The 19,520-nt window shown below is 38.7% G+C and overlaps 1 protein-coding gene across 1 annotated transcript; it reads right to left on the bottom strand.

Annotated features, from left to right (window-relative positions):
• Window positions 1–503: 503 nt before the first annotated feature.
• On the bottom strand, window positions 504–15,117 carry LOC104525503 (histone deacetylase 5-like). Its single transcript, XM_010168673.1, has 3 exons — window positions 15,031–15,117; window positions 10,271–10,424; window positions 504–1,012 (listed from the first exon to the last, which is right to left on the bottom strand). The coding sequence occupies exons 1-3, from the start codon at window positions 15,071–15,073 to the stop codon at window positions 973–975; spliced, it is 237 nt and encodes a 78-aa protein (XP_010166975.1). The 5' UTR covers window positions 15,074–15,117; the 3' UTR covers window positions 504–972.
• Window positions 15,118–19,520: the final 4,403 nt, after the last annotated feature.

The following is a 19,520-nucleotide window of genomic DNA, read 5'->3' as shown; positions in this document are numbered from 1 at the left end:
GATGACCTGTAAAAAACACTCCAACACAACCTCCACAGAAACACCTGAGCTTCAAATGAGCTGCACGCAATTACTGAAGATCACTGCTCTTAGAGTCAGGACGCAGAAACATTTCAGAACAAACTAAAAGCACATTTGAAAAGCCATCCATTTTTCAGAGACTGCTTGATCTCTGCTGCACATGTGCTGAGAGCTACTGTCAACTACGGAGGGTACAGCACTTTTTTTTAAAGGCAGACGATTGCTTGTTTTAGAGAATCATGAATGTGTTTTTATGATAGAAGAGATTGCATGAAATGGGGAGGGATGGCTGGGGAAGGGAAAAGAAAATAAAGCACCATCAAGCACACTACTTCGAGGGATTTATAGTACAATAAGAAGTACTTTCCCTTTAGCTAAAATCCCTCATTGCAATTTACACACCTTTCATTTATTCAGCTAAGAACTCATTACAGGGGGTTAAAAAATGTCATGTAAAATAAAGGGTTTTTTTCTTTTTTTTGTTTCACTACACAGAGCAAAGAAAACAAATTCTATTAACAATTTAACACAGTATGAAAAAAATTACCCAGTAAAAAGTGTCAGAAAGTGATTCATAAAATTTACCAAGTATTTTGCTGGCTGTTGCAATTCCTTTATCTATAATCTATCATGTAGAATTTTGTAATACTCTATTTCATAATTTATGTTGGTGAGCGGGTCAAACAGCATATAAAAAGCATGCTCTAGGCTCTTTCTCCCAAGCCCATTTTACTGTAACTCTAGAATTGTAGCGGTTACATTTAAGGAATCTTTAGGGTCCTTTCAAGTCCATCCAAAGAACAAGTGAAGCTGCTATTCAGAGTTTTGTGCCCAGTGTTTATGTTCCATCTGATCTGTGCCACCCAAGCAGCAGACAAGACATGTCTGAGGGTGCTTTGGGGGATACACAATGATGTCACCCACAGGAAATATCAGGGAGGACTTGGCAATTCACAAGGCTGGCTCTTCTTCCATGGGCTCGCCAGCAGCTCTGTAAAAATAAACAGGCAATCAGAATACGGTACAAGAGTACACAATGACATTGTAGATTTTCATGCATAATCAAAGCTGATTTTTCAGCCCTCTCTGATGTTTATTTGTGTTATTCAGTTATCCATAAATAGAGTTACTTTCCTAGGAAGTATAAACAAATGTCAAGTGGAAAAACATTTTAGATCCAAGCAATCACTGGAAATGTTCCTGTTTATATTAAAATATGTCAGAATATTTTATAATTTTCTGTCCAGAAATGTACATGCCTTGTGTCAACAGAGTCAAAAAATTTCATGAAAAAAATAGCTGTGATACTTCTATTTTACAAGCTTTTGCAACTAAAAATACGTGTATTTATTTTTTCAAGTGGGCCCATACTATTAAAGCAGAATAGTTCACTAGTAGCCAAGTAGTTAGCAGTGTTTCTTCTGGTGTACTTCAGTTCTCTGATTTCAGATTCTGTGCTTTCGTAAATGCATTGCCTGCCTTCCTGCCTGTCTGACTACAACTTGAGATTGAATTCTGAACTTAATCAGCAGATCACTGTCATAGAAAGGGTATCTGTTAATAATATCTAATCAGATTATACATATATCTTTTATTTGAAAGCCTCTGGGAAAAAATCAGCTTAGGCAAGATGAGCTCTTTAAAACATCCAATAAGAAAGCAATTGGGACATATGCTTATCTGGCATAAAGCATCATAATTCCTTGTATTTGACAGGCTACTGCACCTGAGATTTATGCTGTTAATTATAAAATGGGAAGCTTGTGAGAAAACAGTGAGACTTCACTGGGTTTAACTGTCGAAGTATGTAAGAATTTGGACATAAACCATTTTTCACCTGTCTGGCACAATACCATATAACAAATGGGCTTAAGACCTCCTTAAAAATAGTCACTTCAAGCAATTTTGAAATGAGGGGAGAGTAAAAAGTAATTGCATATTAAAAAACAAAAGATAAGTTTACCAGTTAAATCTGGTAAGCCAGTATAATAATTGGCTTCAGTAAAATATCCCTCAGAAGGTACAAACTCATGCGATCCCATGGGAAAAAAAAAGAGTAATTAATGGGGTCTTGCATGCGCTTTGGTAGTTTATTCAGCAAGGAAGCCAGAGAATTTTAAATGAATCTGGAGTTTATTAAAGTCATTCCCAAAGAAAAAATTCAGCAGTGTGTCTTTAAATAATTTTATATAGGTCATTCCCTTATGATTTGAATGATCACATCTAGTATATTGAAAAATGTCAGACGAATGATATATGAAAAAGAAGATGTTTTTCAAACTAATCACTTTCCAAAGGGTTACTGACCCTAAAAGATTATTAATCTCTAAATCTCAAATCTTTTGTTCCTCACCACCCAGTGGAGAATGTATCCTGTGTACAGTAATCACTGCAGTTCCCTCATCCCTGAGAGGCAACGTGAAGCAAGATTTCAGGGAAGGCTGCAGCAGGGGCCACTTTGGGTGGGGCAGTGCTGGGGTGGGAGCGCTTCCCTACCTGTGTGCAGATGCAGCAGGACGTTGCTCCCCTTCAACAGGCAATAAAAGCCTGGAGAGCTTATCTAAATATGCATAAAAATGTTTATTGAGACCTCTTTCAAAAAATGACTGAGATATCTCTGTCTTCTCTCTTTTTTTTTTTCTCCTCTTGCATTTTTCTGGCTTGCAGCAGAGACCGCACAGTGGCAGCCAGAGTGGGATGGAGCCCCACCTGCTGTGAGGTTCTTTGCTGTGATAAGGATCATTCATCATGTGGAGAATTCATACTGATGCTGTATGCTGCTGTTGGGCTGACGACACGCTTCCACTTTCTCCAGCCACTTTTGGAAGACCTGCCCATCCTCTGGTATCATGCAAAAGTGCAATAAGCCCTTGTTAAACATCCAGCACCTTATGGGTCTGTCCAGAAAGAGGATCATTTGGAAGCAGATAACAGTTCAGGTTTTAGGTTCTGCTGTGGGAAAGGGAATGAATGAGAAGAAATAGTTGTCAATAGATTCCAATTGGAGATTGGCAGAGCAGGAAGAAGGAGAGCTCTGGAAATCTTCTGGAAATGAAAGTGGGCATTTGGGTTACTTGCAAGGATCTAGGAAAATGGTACGTGCAACAGCCTGCTCACATGAATTTGAGACTAACATTCTCATGACCACAGTAAAACTGAGAGATGATCTTATTTAGAGTTTTAGTCCTGGGTAATTTTTCACTGGTGAGAGTGTTTCTGAGTGCCAGGACCAATCCTGAGTGCTATATTCTAATATATCCCAATATATTCTAACAATATGCCAATATTTGCATCAGCCAGAGCCAAAACACCAGTAGAAATCTTTATATGCAGGTGTAAGATGTGAGGTCCTTTTTGGAAAGGGAGAGGAGGTTAGGGTGCCCTGGTGAATCCAGTTGTTGTCTTGTAGTGTGAGTACTCACACAGCCTTCTCCAGTCTCCTTTTGAAAACTTATGGGCATGCTTTAACTTCATTTTATTAATGTCCAAGAAGTCACCGGATCTATCCAATGGCTTATCGTTAACAACACTTATTTTTATGGGCTAATGGCTTAGGCCAGAGTTTTGTGCAAGAGCCAGTAAAACTTTAGGGCCCTTAGTACAGAGATAAAAACACTGTAGTCACATAACACTAAGAGGTGAATGAATATATACCCATTCTGCTAAAATCAAAAGTTCTCAGAAAAAAATCAAGGGGGAAGTCTGACAGGTCAAATTTATGTTATCTCAGTTATGTCACTGTTAGTTACATCAGTACAGTCAGTCTTCCTGCAGCTGACAAGAAATTGGCATAAAAACATAAACCAGGCAAAAAACTTCATCCTGTATTGTATGCTCTGACTCCTTCCTCAGAGATGCAGCTGTGAGGTTGAGTCTGATCTGGACTGATTCCATGTGGTCAGCAGATCTAGAAAGAGACTGATTAGGACTATAGTGATTGTAGATTTTTCATTAAGCCTTCACTGTGCCTTATTTAAACTGTAGTTTCATTGGAGCAGAGGCCTCTTGCATTCTGTTTATTTTGGTGTGCTGGAAAGAGCGCTCACCTATAGCTCTCTCTATATGCAATTCACACTAAGGCAGAACAAAGTAGTCTCTTTGTAGTTAGTGTTAAAAAAATTGATTCTATTTAAATCTTAAAACAAAAGAAATAGATGAGGCAAAAATCCTGCCATATGGATAAAATCTGGCAAAACGTGTGACATCTTAACTATTGTTCTGCAGCAGATGCGAATAAACGGCAACCACATTATTTATGAGAATATTATTTAAAATAGTACACACCTACACTTAAAAAAAAAAGTTAATGTTTAAGAATATAGATAAACCCTGTACATCATCCAAAGAAGTAAATGTTTCTTTTATTTTATTTTTAAAATCAGAATTACAGGGATTCCTCATAGCTACATCATCACACACATAAAAATAAAAATTCAAGGTATGTTTCCAAGTCACAGAAACTGCTGAACAAAAGATAGATTTTCTGCCATGGTATGGCTGTTTTATGCCATAATCTGTTCCTAATTTAACTCAGCTGTCTCAGGGAAGATCATTGTAATTGAAAAGTGATCCTCTGGTAGCAGAGAGCTAGGGAAAAAGAGGTACATTTCTATATCATGGAGATGATTTGGAGAGTGTTTAAAGACATCACATAAGAAATCCCGAGTAAGTGTATATCCTAGTAAAAATGGACTTCGTATGGATCAAAGAAAAAGGAACTAAAAGTAAAAGCCATCATAGCTCAAGAGCAGAATAAGGTAACTACGTGTATACTCCCAAAAGAGGAAATAATGTCCGAATAAGGCAAATTAAATAAAGTACAAACTCTGGGAAGTTAAATGTAAGCCCTCAATGAGGCAGGCCAAAGGGCAGTCTGGAGAGCAACATGTTAAAGGCATAAAAACTAATAATAAAAAGATCTTTCAAAATACATCAGAAGAAATGATCAAAGCATAAAAGGAGCATCAAGGAAGGTAGATCACAAAAGCAAAATGAACTATTTATATCTGTGTTCACTTGAAAAGTGTCAGGGAGATTTTATTATTTGCAGATGACCTACCCTAAACTGAATCAGCACTAGAACTAACTGATACATTAAAAATTGCCAAACTGTTAAGAGCAGATGATATTTGTCCACTGAGTTCTAGGGGAATGTAATCTTTATGTTGCTAAAGAAATACTTATTGAGCATATTCTACTGTTTAAATTAGCATCCATGCCAGAGGTAGAGAAGGTAAGAAATGCAATTCCTGTTTTGGAAACTACAGGAGATACAGTAAGTCTGTACGGAGAAATTGATAGCAGTTCTAGTCACTGATAGAATTGGTAAGCATTTAGGTAATAGTAATTTGGATAAGAGTTACGTCTTAACACTTACAGAGAAAGCAAGACTTACAAACCTATCAGAACTTTCTGAGGGAAATGAAGGAAGAGGGATCAAATGATATCGCTATGCAAAAAAGTCTTCCAACAATTTCATTCAAATGCTTTGAGGAACAAAGGTTATGAGAGAAGGTCCTCTTGTAGATTAACAATCCACCAAAAGTAGAAAACAGGTAATAATACTGGTGAATCTTTACTATAGTGGGATTCTCCATAGTATCTCAAAAAGACTTGGCAGACTACTTCATTTCAGTGATAATGTTTGCTGATGATGCAAAATTACTGATACTAGTCAGCTCTAAAACCCATAACACCATTTCTGAGTGGAAAAGAAGGTAAACAACCACAAAGTAATACACAACAAACAAAACAACGGGGAGGACAGTTTTAACTTGTTGTATACACTGATGGCTATGGCTGAGAGTTTGGAGTTAATGGTAGAAGAGCAGAGAGCCACAGAAACAAGAAAAAATCCCCCAAATTAAGCTACTGTGTAAATCCTGTGTGCCCAACACCTAGAGCCCTGCATGCAGCTTTTACTCCATCTCAAAAAACCCTAGGAAAGATATAGAGAGGGGCAAGAATGATCAGAGATAAGAAATTATTTTTATGCCAGGAGGAATAGAGAATCTCGAGACATCTGAAGCCTTTAAATCCAGAATTAGGGCAGAGCCTATGAATAAGAAAAGAGCTGCTTTTATTTCTCACAATACAAGAATGAGAGAGTGCCCAGTGAATTTATCAGTCAGTAAGTTTAGAGCAAAGAAAAAGAAGTGCAGTGCCTGATGAGGCTCTGGGATTCACTACCTGAGTGCCAAAGGTATAAACTGGTTCAAAAAGGGTTTTGAAAAATTTATGTGGGCTGCGGCCAGGTAGGTGCAGGCTACTCAGCCCAGCTGAGGTGTATACCTAAATAGTGAAATGTTAAGTGAAGCTTTATGACTTGACACACAAACACAGCAAGTGACCCTAGATGGTGGCTTGCTGTACCCCATGATCCAAACAGTTGCTCTGGTATATAATATATAATGCAATGTGACTGAAACTGCAACTGGTAGCTCTGTAACACTGAGAGTAATATCTAAAAATTAGACTTTGTTTTCATTTCCATTTGAGTAAAATCCATGCTCAGCTGAATGAGAGCTGTAAAGTGAAATTCTGATAAATGTCATTCTCAAGATTTACTCTGTGCTGCAAAAATAGTAAGTGCAAAAGATCTCCTTCCACACCCTTTCATTTTTCCATTTTAAGAAGAAACATACAGAAGCTCCAATGTATCAGGGACAGCATTGTACTGAACATTTTCACAGCAAGATTTCTGAAATTAGTGACTGGTCAAAGCAAAATTCAGATAAATCTGTATCTCACATAGGGAATAAGCAGCTACCAAAACATTAAAGTTATGGTAGTTGAAATGTTTTATAGGGCATGCCTGTTCCTTTAATTGCATCTGAATTTAAATCTATGTTAGCATCATGCATGTTTTCTTTCCTATCCACAAACTCTTTTTTCTGTATCTGTTCTTTTCTGAACTCTATAATCAAGTTTCAATTGGATCTTAAAATGTAGAGTTGTGCTTTGGTAAAATAAAACACCAAAAGCATAGCAGTTTTTCACGGTTTTCTTCACTTAGCCTGCCAGAGAAAATCAAATAAAAAAATAATCGGCACTGTCACTTGAAGAAAAGAAAGAAAGAGAGAAGAAAGAAAGAGAAATACTTAAGATGGGCCTTAGCCAGGAGCATTTTATCCTTTATTCATCAGCGGCAAATGAGTCAGATATGAGTTGGCCAGGAAAAGAGCTGCTTTACCCAAAAACTGAGTTTAAAGTGAGTCATTTCACTCCAAACACCAGTATATCCTCCAACATAACTGGCAAGAGTTTCCTGAAAAGGGGCTCTTGCTGCTGCTTTCTTCTTCTGAAGGCCTGACCATCCAAAGCTGAAGTCAACAGGATCTCTACTATCAATTCAGTGAAAGAGGGTTAGAGATGCAGGCCAGAGTTACCAGCCTGGCTGACCATGTTGGGAATTAAGAGAAAGAAAATCAGCTCCTGGCATAATGAAGGAATCCTCCAGGCTGCCCTGTCAGCTATAATGCTTTCTACTCTGATCCTGCCCTGCCTGTCACAACCAACTTTCCCAAACAAACACTCAATGCACAAGTTTGCAACAGGTCTTCAGAAGGTGGCCTCATCTAGAATGAGGGGAGGAGGGGCACATCTACAGTAGCCTTATCAAGAGGGCTTGAGAGTCCGGACATCTTCTAAGGTCCCTGCAACCCTGTAATTTGCCATAGAAGGAGCATTGCATACTTGGTCGTTAATTACAACAACTATATCAAATGTGAAAAAGCAAAGTTGGACTCATAACGTCACAGCAGTTTATGTCGACACATGTCCATTAAATGAAAGACTTTTTGTCATTAAATGAATGCAATTATACTGGCAAGAAACCAGAGTGTCTGGTGTTGAATCAATCCTTGAGTTTATGACCCCGTGCTGGACTTTCATTCATGCTTGAAGTGCAGATAGGTCCTCTCAGGTCTCCCTGCAGCTGAGAGGACCCTCAAAATCAGACCTTCTGGGCGACCATTTTTGTTTCAATTTTTCTTTTTACATTCAGCAGGAAGTAAACAAAGAGAATGATGTCCCAAAGCCTCAGATAACCTAACTATCAATTTTGGCCCAGTGGGACAGCACTTATGTTGTCCTGTCGCTCTCTGATGGCAATTTGGCTTCGGGTGTCTTCTTTGTGGGTTACAAATGTGGAAACAGACTTAGGAACGCATGCGTGCATAGGGGGTTTTTGTGCTGCTGAAAAATCTTTGCAGCACCACAGAAGATATTTCAAAGGAAGCAGTTTTTCCACAGAACAATTCATCATGACGGATTCATCCCTATAAGAGTCCAGAACTGATTAAGTGTAATGAATCTGGCAGCCACATGAATTCCACTTGTGTACATTTCAGCACATCCATTTTTTTCTATTTCTCTCAGCTCTGCTCTGAAATTCTGTTTTCAGAATGGGTGGAAACTGTCACAGGTTATCAGTAGGTAGGTAATAAATACAATATTTAAGTGCAGCATTACTCAAAGGGTTATTTTGTTCAAGTCATGTAGGAACAGTAGTTGCTCTCAATGGCTGTAGTTTTGAGTGAGTGAAGGCACTTAACAAACACAATTCTTGGTTATTCTGAGCAATATCAAAATACACAAAATTAACCACACCTTTTTTCCAGACAGCTTAAATCTTTACTTTGTTTGAGCACATTAGTTCCAACACTTTAACCAAAATTCTTTATATTTCAAATCTATTCACATACAAGCAGGTACCTTTCTGTCCCTGGCCAGCGGAAGTGTCTCGTAACTGTCACAAGTTTATATGAGAAACCTTATATTATTCCATAGCTGAGCACTGATTATCACTGCCACAAATCTAAAATATGTCTCCCATTGGTCACTGGATTATTCCCTAAGCTTTTATGGATTTGTTTGCAATAATACTAGCACAACAATAGCCACAGGATATTAAAATATAATTACAATCAGACAGGTAATTATGTAAACAGGTAATTATGTAAATACCACAAACTTTACCAGCTAGCTGCTTCCTCTGTGCCCCTTTGTGCCACATCTGTTAACCTACTGACAGATGAGCAGTCCCACTGTTGTGAGAGATGTTCGCTCCCAAATACATCCATAGGTTTAGCATTGTGCTATTTCCCCACGTGCCTATCAGTTCCGTTTGGATTAGAATAGTCAACACAGGAGGTAAGAAGCAAATCAAACAAGTAGCTGTCACAATGTAGGAGCCATGGATCCTTCTGGCTCTTCTCCCACCACCACTCTGCCTGCCCACAGCTCCCTCCTTTCTCTCCTGTTGTTATGCAGCTCTGCTCCAGAGCCCGCAGGGAGCTGAGGAGTCTCCTTATAAGGCTTTTTTCTCCTTTCTTCCTCCCTCCCCTGTTTTCTCTCTGTGATGGAAACCGAATGGTTCCACTGCATTTTGAGTCTTTCTCTGTTGGAGAAGGCCAGGGAAGTTTGTCCTTAAAGTGAGTACATGGGAAACTCCAAGAACTTCTTCAGTGGCTTTTCTGACTTCTAACAACTCATTGAAGAAGTACTGTTTTGTAGATGACATATCTACAAAGCCACATCTAATAGATATAATATTTTTTTTCATCTCTAATTGTCAAAACAGCCAACAGTAGTTCTTGTACCAGTTTCTTAATTTGTAAAATTGAAAGCAATCTTCATTAATGTAAAAAAAGCAGATGGTAAGCTGGAAAAAACAATGTTCTCCTTCTTTGCTGGTGTACCTTCAGCTTGGTACACAGAAAATATTGGCCCTGATTCTGGTTAGGGATACTTTAAGTTTTATACTGGCACCGTTCCATTGCTTCCAGGATAGTAACTTTTAATGCTTGTCTAGTATCATTTAATAATGGTTTAAGTCCATCCTTATTAAATTTATCTGACAGTGTGTTAAATGCCTTCCTAGAAAATTAAAACTAAAACAGGTTTGAATAGCTTCCAATGGGAAGAATATGGTTGACTACGCTTGATTGTGTCTATTTTTCTCATATGGATATTGCACTTTTTATGTAATAGAAAGCATTAGACACGGGGAGAAAACAAGATTTTTGTACTAAACATGAACTTTAGTAAAGAATTACACAAAAAAAATACCTGCTAGAATAGGATATCTCTGCTTCCAGTGGCCAAGTGAGAGAACTCTAACCCAGGAGTAAAATAATCCAGGTACCTCAATTAAGAGATAATTTTGAAACAAGTCTTAGTTTAGCTGTCTTCATCTTACTTGACTGGACTGAAAGCCTTATCCTTTGCAACAATTGCATATGCTTACCTGCTGCCTTCCTGAGGGATACACTGCTCAACATCCACTGAAAGAGAGGCCATAGCAGATACCGTTTCTGTCTCCTCCCTCTCTTGTTTCTGAGACTCAGCCAGAGCACAATCTACTGGCACAGAGTATGGCTCCACTGACTTCCAGTACTTGCCTAAGGAAAACACACATAATAATTTATGGGAATTTTAGCTAGCATGGTGGTACAAGCATAGTAATCACTTAGTTCAACACTGGGTGATTATAATTTAAAATCACTGCAGTGTAAGCAGTACAGTTGAAATTTCAGACTGCAGCGGAGAGGTATATTTCTGAAGCTAAGAATGCCAAGTTGGAAAGTGCTTTCATTCCAAGGGCTGTGCCACACCCTTCCCCAGAAGGTAATAAACTGAAGGAGTAACACACAGACTAATGAACTCATATTGTCAGACAAGTTACTGGCTTTATCTACACAAGGTGAAGGGAGTTCAAGGCAGGGTTAATACCTAGAAGCTCTGATATGGCAGAGAGTTGACGCATATACAGCAAATAGGACTAGAAAAATGAACATTGTTGTACAAAGTGCTCACACAGCACTGTCTTGAAAAGGAAAAAAGTCAGAAATGCCAGCTCAGACTGAAGCGATGTTGCCAGAACAATCAGGTTTGTTAGTCCTGGATGTTCTTTCTCCTCCAACCTCAGGGCGTATACTAGAACAATAATTTATTTAAAACTTTCATATATGAACTGGCTGTTGCTGGAAAGCTGCCAGATATCATAAGGAATAGAGCTTTATGGTTTGCTGTGTAAAAACACAGCAGCGGATTAAAAGCGTGAGTATTCTCAGCTTTCTGCCTCTGACAGAAGAGACAGTAAGAAGCTTCTCGAGCAACACAAATAATAAAGGCAGGTGACTCATTGTCAATGTATCAAATAGACTGCTACTGCAGTGCTGTCAAGAAACAGAGGTTGGTTATCAGTAACTAGGTGAACAAGTAAGAATTTACATATGCATTTCTTATAGTCCAGCAATCCACTGAGCACTCACTAATTGACAGGTGAATAACACCTGGAAATTAGGAGCTTTGGGAAGGCTGGAAGCTCTGGACCAGAGCTTAGTCAGTGTTTAGCAAGAAGTTTCCAGCAGCTGCTGCAGAGGTTGGATCAGGGTACTTATCTGGGAATTAGACGGAGGGTTTCAACAGCTGTGAAAGAGAGGGGATCAAGTGGGGGACTTTTCCGAGGGCTAAAAGGAGGATTTTGGCAGCTGGGCAGCAGACTGAGTCGAGGTGCTTATCCGGAGGGTAGCTGGAGGCTTTGACAGCTGGGAGGCCAGGCCAACGGTGGTGCTGCCTGTGCTGCACAAAGGCTTCTGAAAACTCCCCCTTTGGTAACACAGCTCTCAACACAGTTTCAGGCTTTTCGAAAGATGAACATTTCCCTCCAGTGAGAAAGCAGCCGTCAATAAAGCCTGAATATGTCTTTATTCAAAAATATCATTGCAAGATGAAAGCCCAAGTCAATCTGCAGGAACAACCAGCGAGCATGGCCAGTGTGTTTCTTTGAACTCTAATACTGTGCACGTTTGAGTAGTTAGCAGAATCTTTAAATAACAGGGACCTTCTGGGGATAAAATGTAAAGTGTATTAAGTATCCTACAAAGTTGAGATTAAGTGTTAGGAGTTTGGCTTTACTCCAGAAGCATGAAAGACACAGCTAAAAAGTTATGTACATAACAGGAGGCTCAATGACGGCAGCCTGGCAAATTTTATAAAAACAAGACAAAAATATTCTCTATTATTACTGTGCTCAGACACCATATTCTCTATTCATTAAAAATACATGAAAAACAAACAAAAAATGTTATATGAGCATTCCACAATGTTCTCACAGATCATATGTGCAAAAGTCAGTCTTTGCAATATACACCCAATTCAAACCCTATAATTTATGAGCTAAATGTTCACGGAGTGGGTGGGGTTTTTGTTGCAGAAACAGATGTGCAAGAAAATCAAATCTGTTGGCATGGGACTAATACCCCCTCTTGCCTATAAAAGAAATGAACCCATGTTCACTGCTGGAGTTTTCAAGGGCTCTTATTCATAAAATATTAGTAACCAGCTACCACTGTGTTGCTCTCCTGCAGCAACAATAAAACAGCATCAGTGAGGATTGCTACATCGCCTTCGCTCATTCACACACAGGCTCACACACCAGCTGCCCCCTGAATCCCGACGTTCTTGTAACACTAAAACTCAGGGCCAATTCAAGCATATTAGTGGGCTCTCTGTGCCCGTTTAACTGCCCTTCACTCCCAAGTGATCAGTGATTTTTCTTGTTTCCCTGCATTGAGAGCTGTACTACGAGAGGAGCTTCGGTGACAAAGAGGGAGAGCAGAGCCAGGCCAGGAATCAGGTGGTAGCACCTATGCTGCAATGGAGGGTCTTGGAGAAGGGGAGTACCTGGCAGGGTGTTTGTGGTTTGTGGGAGGAAAGTTTAAAGCCGCCCCAGTTAGGAATATCATCCAGGTAGCAGTGGGTACCTCATGCAAAGAGGGCTTTCTGATGCTTGTGAAAAAGCAACGATAGATATTTCTTTAAAATCAGAAAACTGTACTTTACAAACATACTTGTAAGCAGAACACTTTTGCAAGTTTCTTTTTATACAGGATGATATTTATGTGTTATACACAAAACATACAGGGCTTGCATGCAAATTCAGCCAAAAGATTTGCAGGCAAAGTCTTGTGGGACAGAGAGGCAATCACAGCGTGCAGCTGCAAAGGAGCTTTGTTAGAAACCCTAGGTATGCTGTGGATTGACAACTAAATGAGCTCAAAAAGCATCTGCCTTAAACTACTCACATCTCTGAAAATGCCATCTCTACTGTGCTAATGTGAAATTCTACCGGTCCTGTTACATTCATTGAGAAGAACTTGGTGGAGCTCAGGGGAAAGAATGAAGCATACTGCTGGTTTCATTCACACAAAACTTGAGGAGCAATCACGGCTTGCAAGAACAAACAATGAAACCAAATCAGTCTTCTAGGTATGCTTTGGCTTTCAGCATGAAAATGTGCTTAAGTATCCTTCAAAGATTTTTGAGAGTACTGATTATTACCAGGAAATAATAAAAGGGAATATTTCTGTCACTATTACAGGCATTTGTAATTGCCTTTCACAGATAGATTTGGACATGCTTGCTTGAAAAAAAACAGTTAGGGGGTGGTATTCAAGCTAGTGAACAGGATTGTTTAGAAATAGCATATTACATGGGTGTGGGAACTACTACTTCCAAATGTATTACATTTCCAAAGGAGCTTTGGATCACTGTCACAAACAAAACATTTATACAAATTCCATTCTAGTTAGAAAAAAAGTTGTTTCCTCTCATTGTCTAACTCAGTATTGTATCTTCAATTTTTTTGCAAAAAAACACAGAGGAGGGACTTTTTTTGTCTGAAATGTTGCTAATATTCATTATGAAAGTTGGATCACAGAAATACAGACTCAATACACATGCAAGAAATCATCCAAACAAATCAGACTTTCTCAGTATCTCTTGAGGTGCTACTCCACATCCTACTGCTTTTCAGCCTGCATAACTCCCCATAATATTCAACATGTACTTGCTTCTCTTAATTCCATCTAAATATATATTCTCCATAAAGCTGCACTGAACTTCCTCAGTGCTCCTTTCTGTCATCCAAGCATATTCCTTTCTAACACTTGATCTCTCTCCAGACAAAATGAGGTATGCCTAACTTTTTAGGTAATAGCTGCAAGAAAAGACAGAACATTGTCTATAAATAACTTCGAACTCTGAGCAGCCCAACTTAGGTTTCAGAATGGCAGACTGGACTGCCATGACTGTACCAGTTCAGCTCAAATCTAAGTGTGGCAAAATTAAGCCACTCTGCAGAGTTCTGGACTTCGTGTTTAGACATACACTATATATGTGTTCCTAAATCTATTCCTTCTTTCTGAATTGCCATCACTTGTGTGTATTTATAGTAAGACACTAAGCCATTCTAAAGCTGGTTTTATCTTTTTCTGTTTCTCAATTCACCTTTTTTTTTTTCTGCAGATCCATTTTTCGTTAAATACATACCTATTTCAAACAGAATGGCAAATTCTTTCCTCATATCTGTGGCCTGTGTGCAGCTTTCTGTCCTTATTATCATTTGCAAATCTGTTCTATCTTGCATAGAACATTATTTTCCTTAACTTGTTGGTTCCTTCCAGATCATTAACAGATTATCAACAGGGAATTTTAAGGAAGACACTAACTCATGAGCTACCCTAGGACATACTGCTAAGCAAAAATGACTTACTGGAATTTATCGTATACAGCAGATTTACTTAGAGCATTTACTAGGTCCAGTATCTAGGTGACTACTGGATAAGAAGGATGAATTATAAATATGTAATATATATGTTAGAGCTCTAATTAAACTGCCTGATCCTGTTCCTCACTGACAAACATCTATTCATCCAAGCTGCTCTGAAATGGAAAGATTTGGAAACATTCAGGAATCCGAAAGCTCTAAATAATGTCAATAGGTTAGTTTTTCATGGCTAAATACATAGCAGAAACAGAGAGATGTCAAAGAAACAAAAATAAAAGCATATATATATATATTTATACACACTAGACACAGCATTTTGTTTTATACATAAACCATTTTCCTGCTCTTTTCTCCAAAACAATAGTCTAATGTTTATGACATTAATTAATAATAAAAAATACCCCAAACCCAACAACCCAAACTGAGAAACATACTTTGAATTTCAGTGGTCTTTTTTAAAGAAGCTATTGCATTCATATTTGGGATTCGATGCACAATATCTTCTGGGAGAGGCTCCAGCTGCAAGAATAGAATAGAATAATATAAATTTTCAATAAGCCACAGGGAAGTAAAGCAAACTGAAAAAAATCTAATCCTCAGGAAAAGCTCAGGCCAAGAACTGGTTAACATTTTGCTGGTATCAGTTCTAAAAGTATAGCCATGAATTTGTTTTCTGTTTTCCAGCCATGTAATTGAATTCCAAGGGGCTTTTCTATTGGCTGCAAGACTAATCTATGGAGTCTCTGAGGCAGGTGCATGTCTGTGTATTATTCATTAAAAAAATGTTAGTTATTCGTGTAATTTTTGTAGGTTCCTCACAAACCAAATTCCACTGCGTCTGTATACGCAGCTGGGTACTCTAAACAAAACCTAGCTGAAGCCACACTGGAATAAAAGTGTACACTCTATCTTTATTTGTCTAGTATTATTGCATCTTACACATTTCAAAATTTATAGGGGAAAACCGTAAAACACAGCCGCTTTTACTAGCTTTGCATTAATTTCAAATAAAGTGTCAGATAAAAAAATTGTTATGCAGTAACTCATAAATAAGAGTTCTCTAAGTTTTTTATAGAGTCATCTGCTTTCTAATTAGCCAGTTTTGACTGTAGATTGTTAGAGTAGGGTTGCATCATAGTAAATTAGCAGAAAGAGATGTTCAGTTACTGCACAGTTATTTTTATCCTGCAATGGATAGATACACCGAAAAACCTGTATTTTGAAATTAATCCACATGTGGTTTTTTGTCCACCTTCCATACATTTTCTCCTAGAAAAAGGGTAAAACATAGTTTGGGCTAAATGCTTCTTCTTGTACTGTAATAATTAAAGTCTCCTTGAACTATGCTTGGAGAGCAGCCAGTTTTTCTGCTTCCCCTCATAGGCTGCTAAGTCTGGACATGGAGGCGTGCTTCCTGCGGAGCCAGGAGTAGCAACCATGTAAAGGTAGAGAAGGAAGAGCAATATCAATACCAATCTCTCTTCTCTAAAGCTGAGGAAGTTCGACCACCGTTGACAGGAGACATCTGTACTGCAGACAAAACTCCTTTCTTAAGCATGCCTGGGTCTACTTTAAACTAGGTCAAGTGAAGCCCACCCAAGGAGCTTCCTCTATGAAGCTAATTATTCAGTAGCCATCATATATTGTCCTCCGAGTTGCTACCGCCAGATTGCTACCCACCAACTAGATAAAATCAGCTCTGATCCAAGTACACAAAGTGGGAAGTAACTGCAGTGTAAATATTCCCTTAGTGGTTCTATTCTGGGAAGTAACTGCAGTGTAGATATTCCCTTAGTGGTTCTATTCTAAGCAAGCTCAGCTACAAATCCCAAAGCTTCTGGGATCTTACCGTTATGATCAGCAGTGAATGCCTGTTAGTGATAAAGACATTGCAAGTATCACCAGTCTTTCGGAGTCTCGGTAACTAAAATGAATAGGGCTGTTCATGTCATTATTTCCTTAGAATCCCATATGGGATGGCAGCTGGAAGATTCAGTTGTGGCTACAAAAAATAACACTATGTTTTGTTTTCAAATAGCATAAATCATTTCATTCTGGGCAGTGAGCAAGTGTGCAGAGAAGTGATGGTAAGACCTGACTGGGTCTAAAGTCTACTTTATTTCTGAGAAGGTCAAACTGGAAGGGAAGATTGTTGCTATCTAATATGTACCATGGTTTAGAACCAAGAGAGCTTCATAAGCTAATCTATTTGGTAACTCTTGCAGGTACCTGGGGGAAAACTGTGTGTTTACGAAAATGCCCACCAACAGATCAGGCTTCACAGATTTTAGGATAATAATTCATATAATAATATTAATAATCCATTCCTTGGGTTATATAGATAAATAGCACTTGCTTTTATCACTTGATATTTTCTGTTTAAAACAACCTGTCATCTGTCCAGGAAAAGGACAAAATCCTGAAATTCTGTTTGATTATACTGGGTGCAGGAACACAGAAGGGGGAGCAAAGAGTAGCTTAAGGTTTTGTTTTGACAGTTTCCTAATTCCTAAGGCTTTGACAACCAATTCATTCCCCTGAAGTAGAAGAAAATAGCTCCAGGCTATAACAGTAGGAATAATAGTACAAGGTATGGAATTGCCAGCAAGATCTGAGAACTGTGTCTTGTTTTGCCCTTTGAGTACCTTGAGATTCTTTCTGCAGACCTCTTGTACAAATTATTAAACTGGGAGCAATTGATGTAGAGATAGCTAGAGGGGTTTTCCTATTAGAAGGTGACTATTTTGTTGCCTTCTTCAGAGCTGGATTTTTGCAGGAGCCAAAAAATTGTCTTGATTTTTCCTAATATATCAGACACCTCTTTATTTTTCAGTTCAGAAATAGTTTAACAAGTAGGCTACATTTGAATATCTAGACATATCAGATGAATATTTGTAAATGGCAGATGTGTTTGTAGAAATCAGGATAAGTTGACGAATCATTAAAGAAAAGAAAAAAAAGGGTCAAACATCCAACAGTTATCCTAATCCCTACTCCATCTGTTAGCTCTACTAATAGGAGTGGGTGATCTGAGGATAATAATAATGTTTGATCATTTCTCTAACTCTTTTTTCCACAAAACTTCCATGTTGTATCCCAAACTTGGCTTCTGCTCCAGAGCTATTCTGCCTTCTCAATCTTAGGGATAGCCAGGGAGAATTTGGATCCTCTTCCGTATCAGGGAAAACTTATCAGGCTCCAGAAATAAGTTCATTACATCATATACCCTGTTCAGCACAAATGCAGTGCTATTACAAAAAGTGTCTAGAAATAAAGCCAGTGGCTTATGGCAGCTATTTCTATACACTTTGAAATGAGACTGTCTGCATTTGAAAGAATGATTTCTGTTGGCAGCTATTTGCTGGTTGGATACAACTGTATAGACATAGGGGTGTCCCTGGAAAATATCAGCAGTTAGACCCAACAGTGAACAAAAGAAAATACTCTTACACCTGGCATATATGGCACCATCACCTTCCTCCTACACTTACTCGCATTCAAATCATGAAGTCTATTAAATCTGAAGGCTAACAGAAAGGAAGCTGAAAAGAGCATTGGAAACTCACTGTCAGGAAAGAAATCTTTCAGAGAAAAGCTCAAGTCAGTGCAGAAATAACCAAACCACTGGAGAGACAGTTTGGACTAGACATAAAGGGTCACATTTTCAAAGCTTTTATACGGCTGAATTGGGCTTTTGTGCCCAAAGTAGCAGATGAAAGTAGAAACTGTGTCCACTAATCACTTTCAAAGTAGGAAAAACAATGTAAATGGGCAAAAATCACTTGGGCCAACACAGTCTGCCAGAGGCATATCAACAAATGTTTGAAGAAGGAATTAACGATGGAAATTTCATGTACCCAGAGGGTGATCTGAAATGATCCTTGGGAACATGGACAGATTCTGAAACTACAGCAGTCTGTACTGAGTTGGAAAATCTAGAAATACTAGCAATATCTGCATTGTCCTTAGCACAGTCATATCTTAAAGCACCAATATTAGTTTCAGAGAAGGTTGTTGCAGAGTGCAGTTAGAGATAACTGAAAAGTGGGGCGATTGCAAGCATAAGGTAAGGATCATGGAGAGTCCTGACAGAAGCAGAGGAAGGGGAGAAGGCAGGTAGGTTCTTCAGGGATGCCTAGGTTGCAGGAGGAAGCACTACAATCTCCTTTCCTCAGATAAACTGCGCAAGAAGCTTAACAGCACAAAGACTGGCCTTTGTTACTCTTAGGGTTGCCTATGATTACAGAGGACTAAGTTCAAAGATCTCACAGGTCCTCTGTGTTCTTATATTAGCAATCTTCTCAAAGTTTGTACATTTTCTGCTTATATATAAGCACTTTAGACAGGTATTTTTGTGATCCACTCTTACAATGTGGTACATAAACAAGTCAGCTTTCAGTAGGGAATAGCTTCAAAGGCACAAAGGCTTGTTAAGACCTACCAGTCCCTGAAAAACAAGGGAAGCCTTGGAAATATGTAATTTTGGAATCAGAATTATTCTCTGTTTCCTTGGCCAAACCACTTCCTGACTAGCACTGCCCACCTTGGGGACTTTTATGTCACCATACTGACCTCTGGCATATACTTTGCTCTAGTTTCCTACCCCATCTAATTCTCTATTTCTAGACCAATTTCTAGACTCTGGGTTTACACAAGTAGCAGTTACAGGTGGCTTAGACTTAGTGTTAATTATTTTCTAGTATTATACGCAGATTAATAATCAGGATACGAGATTGTGACCAAGTTTACCGTGCACTTTAAAATTGATCTCAGGCCATATTCACTTCCATGAATATTTCCATTTTGGAGAGAGAAATGCTTACCTGTTCTGGCAAATAACCCTTTTTAACACAGTCCAAGCCTTCTTGGCAGAGCTTGCTGCCCAGCTGGCAAGCAGCCCCAGATTCACACTAAATTCCACAAA

This window comes from Antrostomus carolinensis, unplaced genomic scaffold (assembly GCF_000700745.2).
Source record: "Antrostomus carolinensis isolate BGI_N321 unplaced genomic scaffold, ASM70074v2 scaffold36205, whole genome shotgun sequence".
Lineage (NCBI taxonomy): Eukaryota > Metazoa > Chordata > Aves > Caprimulgiformes > Caprimulgidae > Antrostomus > Antrostomus carolinensis.
This window is presented reverse-complemented; position numbering and strand designations above follow the sequence as displayed.

What these genes read in the sequence shown, in the direction of transcription:
- LOC104525503 (XM_010168673.1), bottom strand. Translation starts at nt 15,073, where the DNA reads ATGAATGCAATAGCTTCTTTAAAAAAGACCACTGAAATTCAAA. An exon ending in AAAGACCACTGAAATTCAAA is followed by an intron (nt 10,425 to 15,030) that starts GTATGTTTCTCA and finishes TGTTTTCCTTAG; the next exon opens with GCAAGTACTGGAAGTCAGTG. An exon ending in ATCCCTCAGGAAGGCAGCAG is followed by an intron (nt 1,013 to 10,270) that starts GTAAGCATATGC and finishes TTATTTTTACAG; the next exon opens with AGCTGCTGGCGAGCCCATGG.